Raw genomic sequence first — 8853 nt, forward strand, 5'->3', positions numbered from 1 at the left:
CATATCCTGGATCCTTGTTAAAGAACTATTTCTGTTCCAACGGTTACATTTTTTTTTAAAAGCCTGAATGCAAATGCTTTAAATCTATCCAATTTTTACCCTCACAAGACTTAATTACAAAATAACCTAAGAGAGTTAACACTCAAATGTATTTATTTGTTATTACAGAGATTTGCCACAATATGGACAGAAGCAGTGGCAGTCCTATTTTGGAAGAACTTTTGATGTTTACACCAAGCTTTGGAAGTTCCAGCAGCAGCATCGGTAAAGGGATTTTATAGTTAAAGGATTAAGGTTCTATTTCATGGTAGTCACAGTTTTTACTTTTATGATTTTGAGGATTTTTTTTAACCCCTTCTTGGTCCTTTTTAAAAAAATTTTATTATTTTTTGTAGATCTGACTGGTACAGGAGGAAATTACCCCTCCTTCTCCAGCAGAGCATCTGGTGGATCCAAACCGCATACCTCTGGGACTGCAATGCAGCTTTTAGCCACTAAAAGAGCTCCCTCCCCTCTTGGTACTTAAAAAAAATATTTTATCTTTATGAGTCAAATGAAAACAAACAAGTTTATTTTGTTATAAAGATTTTAAAATAATGGGAATTCCAGAATACTTAATTGTGCTATGCGAAACCTGTACTTGGACCAAGAGGCAGTCGTCAGAACAGAGCAAGGAAATGCTGCATGGTTCAAAATCGGGAAGGGAATATGTCAGGAATGTGTCCTGTTTCCATAACTTTTCAATCTATATGCGGAACTGATCATCTGGGATGCTGGGCTCTATGAGGAGGAATGTGGCATCAGGATTGGAGAAAGACTCATCAACAACCTGCATAATGCAGATGACACAACCCTGCTTGCTGAAGAGGACCTGAAGCGCTTGCTATAGAAAGTGAAGAACTGCAGCCTTAAATATGGATTGAAGCTCAACATTAAGAAAACAAAAGTTTCTTACCACTAGGCCAATTGGAAGCATCATAATAGCCAGTAAAGAGGTTGAGATTGTTCACAGCTTTAGTTTGCTCGGCTCCACAGTCAACACTCTTGGCAGCCAGGAAATGAAAAGATGTATTGCAATGGGAAAGTCTGTTGTTAGGGACCTTTCCAAAGTACTGAAGGGCGACCATGCCAATCTAGAGACTAAGGTGCACCTGATACAGGCTGTGGTCTTTGCAATCACTTGCTATGCATCATCAGAGAACTGGACAGTGACTAGGGATGATAGAAGGAGAATTGATACCTTTGAGCTGTGGTGCTGGAGAAGAGTATTGAATATACTAAGAGAGTGAACAGGTTTGTCTTGGAGAGGGTTAAGCCAGGCTGCTCCTTGGAAGCAAGGATTCTGAAGCTTTGTCTGATATACTTTGGACATGTTGCAAGGAGGGACCAGTCCTTGGAGAGGGACATCATGCTTTGGAGGGTGGAAGGACAGCGCAGGAGAGGAAGACTCTGAGATGGATTGATTCAATGACTGGGGTAATGAGGGTAGGTGTGTCAGAGACAATGAGATTGGCACAGGATAGAGCAGAGTTTAGGGCTGTTGTACATAGGTTTGTTATGAGTCACAGGTGACTTGATGGCATATAACAACAACATGGTACCTGGTTTCCACTACCAGCCTCTCTGATTGAGATTGCAACAGAGGGTCCCAGATGAAGTGGGAAGAAATCTAGAATAAAATATCGATTCACAAAAAAGATCAGACTTAATGATCTGACTGAGTCTAGAGGCACCCCTTTGATACCATTCAGACCTTGAACTAAAGATGTTCTAACAGCTCACCTTTCACCTAAATAATAGGCCCATAAAATAAACAGTAGCACCTGAGAAGAACATGTTTCTTAAAACAATATCCCTTTTTACCAAGATGTCACCAAAGGTGAAGAAGTAAGCCTCTGCCCCTCCCAAACCTGAAGCCAAAGCAGAGGTATTAAAGGCCAGGAAGGCAGTCCTGAAGGGCATCCACAGCCACAAAAGATCTGCCTGTCACCTACCTTCTAGCAGTCCAAGACGATGAGACTGAAGACAGTCCAAATACATCCTCCCACAGAACAGTGACCCTAGAAGACGTTTTCCCCTGACCACTGAGTCAGCCATGAACAAGCTAGAAGAACAAGCTTGTGTTCATTATGGATATCATGGCCAACAAGTACCAAATCAAACAAGTTGTACAGAAGCTCTGTGACATTGAGGTGGCCAAGGTCAACACCTTGATTTGGCCTGATGAAGAGAAAGTGCTCCTGAATAGAATGCTTTTGGGTGTTGTCAACAAAATTGGAATCATCTAAACTGAGTCCCAGCTGACTAATTCTAAATACAAATTTTTCTTTTCACAAAAAATACCCCAGATTAATTATATGAGATGAAAAGGATATTTGCTCAAAAGCAAAAATTGAGAAGGCAGGGGATGATAAAAAATCTGGATGAAATGGATGGGAAACATGGAGTGTAAACAAAGAGTGCTGACATATTGGGAGGAATGCAACTGATATCATAAAATGCTTTATTTACAAATTATTAAGTGGAAAATGAATTAATTCAGTAAATTTTCACCCAGAGCACTATTTTTTAAAAAATTAAGACCTATCTAAAATGATTTCAATTAACTCCAACATGGATTAGATTATTTATAGTTTTATTCTAAAATTGTTGTTGTTTATCGACCAGAGTTACTTGAGGGATATTGCTTTGAATTTTCATGAATGTAACTCAAAGGAGTTTCTTTTTATCTTTCTCCTCATTGTAAATTGATCTTTAAGTATTATTTGGATTTAATTGAAATAGCATGAAAAATTAATAAGCTTAATAAATTGGATGTTAATTTCTAACCCGATGAGTTACAGATTTTATTGACGTGGGGTTTTTTAAATTTACGATCTTTTTATTTTTTATTTTTTGTCTCCTATATAAAATAGACAAGTTCTGGATAACCGGTATGGCTTGAAGCGATGGCAAATAGGAGAAATTGCTTCCAAGATTGGGCAGCTCTACTACCATTATTAGTAAGTGAATCGAATGTGGAAAGAAACTATATATCTAATTGAAACACAGGACACTGTATCAGAGGTAAAGAGTACACACACTTCCTAGGAGGGAAAACACTAAGTTTCAAATAAAAGTTCAAATTGATTAAGACAGCATTATTTTATGACTTTCCATAATTAACATTATTTGCTTGAACAACTGGCCTTCCCAACAAGTCTCTTGTCATACTTATTTATAGCTTAAAAAAATTTGATTTTGAATTTAAATTAATGATCAATACTAAAGAAACTTAGAGATATAGTGGCTTTACATAAATCTTAATATGCAGATATATGTTACAACTTGTATATATGAATGAGTTGTTTTCAGGAGTATAAAAACAACAAAAAATTTATACTAGTGGACTGTACATAAAAGATAAGTGGATAAAGATAGTTTTGTGAACTGATTATAGCCTTTGAGCAGTATCATCTAAATGGTTCCTCTGTAGTCACAGAAAGAACTAAATGTCATCATCAATAATATCAAGCACACATGAAAATTATTTGGACCGTTTATAATTTTATAGGCAAGAAAACTCCTTTCTCTTCCTAAGTATTTTTCTCTTGGTATGCCACTGAAAATTTCCCACCTTAAAATAATTTTCTATTCATTGAAATGAAAAATAAACAACCTAAATTGAAAAAAAAATTTTCTAGGGGTTAGAATATTTTCTTGAGGCCCTTATAAGACAAAACATGTTAAATATAAAGTGTAATCATCATCATAATTCCTTCAATATAATTGGATTAGTATTCATCAGAATTTTCTGTAAAAAACTAAGGAAATGGGCCAAACAAAAAGTTGACTATCCATGACTTTGGAGAAAGTCATGAAAGGTGTGGTTCTTTCTGGGGGAAAGATTTAATAATGAAGAATGGTGTTTGGAAAATACCTTCAAATAATAAGAATATACACACTCCTCACCAGCATAGTTAGGTTCCAAAGACCAAGTCATTTTGCAAAATAATTGGCGTTATGGGAAAGTGGCCAATCCCCATGTCAGTTCACCAAAATGGAGGATGACTACATTGTTTTTGGAGTGCCACATTACACCATTGGGTATATTACAACCAAACTATATCATTACATAACAGCTGAACCACTAAGAATCATGACCCTGCCAAGTTAACATAACTTAACCATCACAGCCACAATCTCACATCTCAGCATTTGTTACTGGCAGGCATATGTTACAAGTGTTCAAAATACACTTGTGGAAGGGTGCTCTGGTGGCCTTGTGGCAAGAAGCTGCACTGTAATCCCAGAGGTGCGCAGTTTGAATCCTCCAGATGCTCTGCTAGAGAAGGAGGGGAAGTCTCCTGTACTAGTCAGATCCAATTTGATGGTACACACAAAAAAATATAATAAAAAAATTAAAAAATATACTTGTGGATGATAGATTTTTTTAAAACTGTAATTATAAATGAATTAGAGATGTCAGATAATACAGTAAATGAAGACTAAGGTTTGGGAGCAGTGAGCAACTGTCTTTTAAAAATAATCATTAATTTGCACATTTTAAGGATGACATGATTATTGTTTGCTAATTCACATTTAGGGAAATCATTCTCATCCCCTCTCAGAGGGCAGTGGAATAGTGGTGAGATGATTGTTTTCTTGATGAAGAGTTTAAGGCACTCTGAAATGTAAAATATGGATTTTTTTCTTCATAGCCTACGCACTTCTGAGACCAGCTATCTGAATGAGGCCTTCTCCTTCTATTCTGCAATCCGGCAGAGATCATATTATTCTCAAGTCAATAAAGAGGACAGGTATGGGCCTATTAAATTTTTAAAAATATTGAGTATAAAATTATTAATATCTTTAGTATATATGGAAATTACATAGAAAACAATACATCCTCTTCTTTACTCAGTCTGTATCATGTGCTTTCTATGTACTGAAGGCACCATGGTGTGTAATTTGTCAGGATGTGAACCAAAAATTGACTGATCTGATCCACCAGCTGCTCTATAAGACAAGGATGGTCAGTCTCCCGTAAAGCTTCAAGAAATCCAATGGAGGGTTGCTGAATCAGAACTGACTTGAGAGTCGTGGGTTTGATTTTTATTTACTATATGTAAGTCTAATTACCACATGGTGACGTAGTAGTAAGGAGTTGTGTTGCTAACCAAAAAGTACATGGTTCAAGTCCACCAGATGTTCTGCAGGAGAAAGATGGTCAGTTTACTCCCATGGGATTTTCTGCCTCTGGAACCCCTCTGGAGGATCAGCTATGAATTAGTTCTGACTTTGCAGCCCATAACAACAATAAAAATACATAAACCTACTTGAGAGAAAATTCCGAAATATAAAATTACTTTAAAATAATGAATATTCCAGGTAATGTAACAGATTTCACAATACCAGGGTAGAGTCAGAACAAAAAGGAGGCTTGGGGCTGCTTTTTCATGAGAGAATATGGTCATACAGTGCTTAACTAGAAACGAAACAGCTCCAAAGGGAGGCTTATTGATAACCTTTGTTTTTTTAAACCAATTTTTGATGACCTTATCATAATTTACATATATTCAGAAGTCTGTAAAAAGTGTTATATGGGACTAGATAAAGAGACTGCTAATGCTTTTTAATTTTCTTTTATGTACTCAATACTGTTTGTCAGTAGAGTAGCTTTGTTGTTGAAAAAAATGAATCATGTACAATTTACTCATTTCCAATGGAAATCTACTGAGCACTTACTATACTTTATCCTGTGGTAGATGGCTTGTATAAAAAAAGAAAACACAGAAGAGATGTACTCTTTTACTTAAGAAAGCTAATCTTTTATTGGGGGTTAGGGACATTTAGGGCTATAAATTGTTAGTTCCAAATGAGGATAGAACTATGAAATGTTTGGCATCAAATTTGGTTCAGATGGAGTTTTCTGAAACCTGTATTACTAACATTCCAAGAATTGTTGGAAAAAAGTTCAGACATAAAATATCTGAATTTTTCCCTCTATATCCAACAATAGAACTCACAGTTGTTATATGGTGAAAAGATTATATTCTCTTAGCAATGGAAGAAAACATAGTCTTAAAATGTTTTTCTAAAGAACACGTTGTGATTCATTATTATAAGCCTTACAGCTATGTAGTGACAATTTTGAAAAGCCTGTCTTTTGAATCCCCTCATTCCTTTGTACAGTTTGTTCAGACTTGTCTAGAGGAATTCTCTTGGTACAAATAGAGCAGATAGGTTCTAAATCCTGCAGTTGCCCCTTTGATAGCATTTTGTCATCACCTCAGTTCATTATTCTATCAGTTGTGTAAGTGCCATCTGTTGTTTTCTTTTTCGGTATTATTTTTATTTGCTTCATATATTGACTACATATATATTTTAGGGAGTTCTAGTGGCCTAGTGGTAAGAAGCTACTTGGTTCAAATCCACCAGTTGCTCTGTAGAAGAAGGATGGGTATTCTCTTCCCATGCGATTTACTGCCTGTGAAAACTCTCTGGAGAGTCAGCTGTGAGTCAGTTTCGACTCAGTGTCTCACACACACACACACACACACACAAACACACACACACATATTTTAACAAACATTAATTTTTGTTGTTTATAGACATGTTATATAATGGTGTTTCTAAAAATAAACCCCACAAAATGCCTTGTAGGCATTTTATTAACAGTAAGCAAAATTTTGTGAGGTGGATTGATTCAGTGACTGGGGTAATCGGGATGGGTGTGTCAGAGGCAATGCGATCGGCAAAGGATAGAGCAGGGTTTAGGGCTGTTGTACATAGGGTCGCTATGAGTCGCAAACGACTCGATGGCACATAACAACAACAACAACAACAACAAGCAAAATTCTGTTTAAGCATTAGCAAAATACTTTGTATCATTCGCTTTTCTGTGTTTTCTAATTTGCTAAAGAAGTTAACTCTAAGTCCTTATGTTTGATTAATAGCAAATCTCTTCTTTAAAAGCACATCTCTCTCTTTAGCTCTTATTGCCACCAAGTCAAAACTGATTCATGTCTGACCCTTTATTGGGTTTTAGAGGCTGTAAATCATAGGGAGATTGCCTATTTTTCTCCTGAGGAACTGCTAGTGGACCTCCTGGAAATGTCAAGCCTGTGGGGTAACAGCTACACTCTCTGTGTTATTGTTGTGTGTACCATAGAGTCAGAACCAACCCATAGATGACCCTCCAGTGGGTTTTCAGAGGCATTAATCACACAGGAGGAGATTCTGGGCTAATAGCTCCTTTTTGGTAATTAGCTCCATTAATGGCAAATACCACCTATGTATTTTTTTTCCTGTGCCTCCTAAAGCAAGGCAGTTTAATAAAGGTAATTTAGGATGAAGATGACAAAACATTTCACCTGAGGCTAGTAAAATTAAACTTAACAGACAGTCCATTGTACAATCCTTGGCCTTAATCTATACATTTAGAGAAGGCCTTTTTCAGCTGGTAGATTTTTTTTTCTTTTTATCTCATACAAAATTGTAATCGACACTAAAATTTTCAACCTGTAGCTAAAACCAAATAAGAAGAAAGAAATTAATTTGCCACTCCATTTTAAATTTTTTTCTCATTGACGGATAATGAGCTTCTCCAGCTGTTCTTTCCCCAGATGTAATCGATCTGATTCCTGTGCATACCATCCGGTGAAATCCACGTATATAACCTGTGTTTATGTTTCTTATAAAACGTATTTCCAATGAATAAGTCATTGGTCATGCAAAATTCAATCATTTTATCTCCAGCTTCGTTCATCACCTAATCCATGTTTTCCAACTACTGATTCTTCTTCTCTGTTCCCAACTTTTGCATTCCAGTCACCCATTATTACCATTGCATCTTGATTGCATGTTTGATCGATCTCTGACTGTAAAAGTTGGTAGAAATCATCTATTTCTTTTTCTTTGGCTCTGGTTGTTGGTGCATATATTTGAATGATAGTGGTATTCACTGGATTTCCTGGTAAGCATATGGATATTATCTTGTCAATCACAATGTTGTACTTCAAGACGGGTCTAGAAATTACTTTTTTAACTATGAAAGCAACCCCATTTTTTCTCGCCTTTTCATCTCCGGAGTAATATAGCATATGATCATCTGACGCAAAATGCCCCATGCCGGTCCATCTCATCTCACCAGTGCCTAGTATGTCAATATTCATGCGTTCCATTTCTTTCGTAACAATATCTAATTTTCCTACATTCATGGTTCTCACATCCCATGTTCCAATCACTAGTGTCTGCTTACAACTGTTCTTTTCCTTTAGATTCCCATACTTGAAAGCTCTACTTCAGTTGCCCTCTCTGTTAGTCTACATGTGTTCTATTGTACATAGGGTTTTCAAAGACCTGCTATTTTGGAAGTGGGTGACCAATCCTTCTTTCTAGTCTGTCTTAATGTGAATGTTCAGATTTAGAGAAGTATCTGACAGATAAGCAGTTTATAGAAAGTGAAAGATATATCCCTCATTGTGGAGTTAACCATTAATTACAGTGTTGTCCCTGCCCTTGGCCCAGTGTCTTGACCCACTTATTTCTCAGCTCCACCCTCCACCGAGATACTCCTTCAATTCTACCCACTCCCTTCAGCATTTATCTTCCATTGTCTAAACCTTGGTCTGACAGCTTGTATCTGAAGCTTTCTTGGCTTCTGTGATTCCAAACACATCACCTGCTGACAATTCCTTATGCTGTAACCAGTGTCTCTTAAGTTAGTGGTTATGTCCCTGACGCGAGGGTGATATATCCTGTAGAACTCGTGTGTAGATTGTATTTTCTTCTTGGCCCAAAATGCTTGCTACAGAGTGTCAAGGACTGCAGCCTTCGGTATGGATTGAGGCTCAACATCAAGAAGACAAA

General features: G+C 36.8%; 1 protein-coding gene across 1 annotated transcript in view; it reads left to right on the forward strand.

The window, feature by feature from the left end:
* SCAI (suppressor of cancer cell invasion) overlaps nucleotides 1-8853 on the forward strand; it is a 196171-nt gene that overhangs the window by 113651 nt on the left and 73667 nt on the right. The window contains exons 4-6 of the mRNA XM_006892570.1: nucleotides 169-264; nucleotides 2916-3002; nucleotides 4701-4799. Coding sequence (XP_006892632.1) covers nucleotides 169-264; nucleotides 2916-3002; nucleotides 4701-4799 — 282 coding nt within the window. The remainder of the gene's footprint in view (nucleotides 1-168; nucleotides 265-2915; nucleotides 3003-4700; nucleotides 4800-8853) is intronic.

Source organism: Elephantulus edwardii, unplaced genomic scaffold, assembly GCF_000299155.1.
Source record: "Elephantulus edwardii isolate Elephantulus edwardi_28Jun2011 unplaced genomic scaffold, EleEdw1.0 scaffold00116, whole genome shotgun sequence".
Classification (NCBI taxonomy): domain Eukaryota; kingdom Metazoa; phylum Chordata; class Mammalia; order Macroscelidea; family Macroscelididae; genus Elephantulus; species Elephantulus edwardii.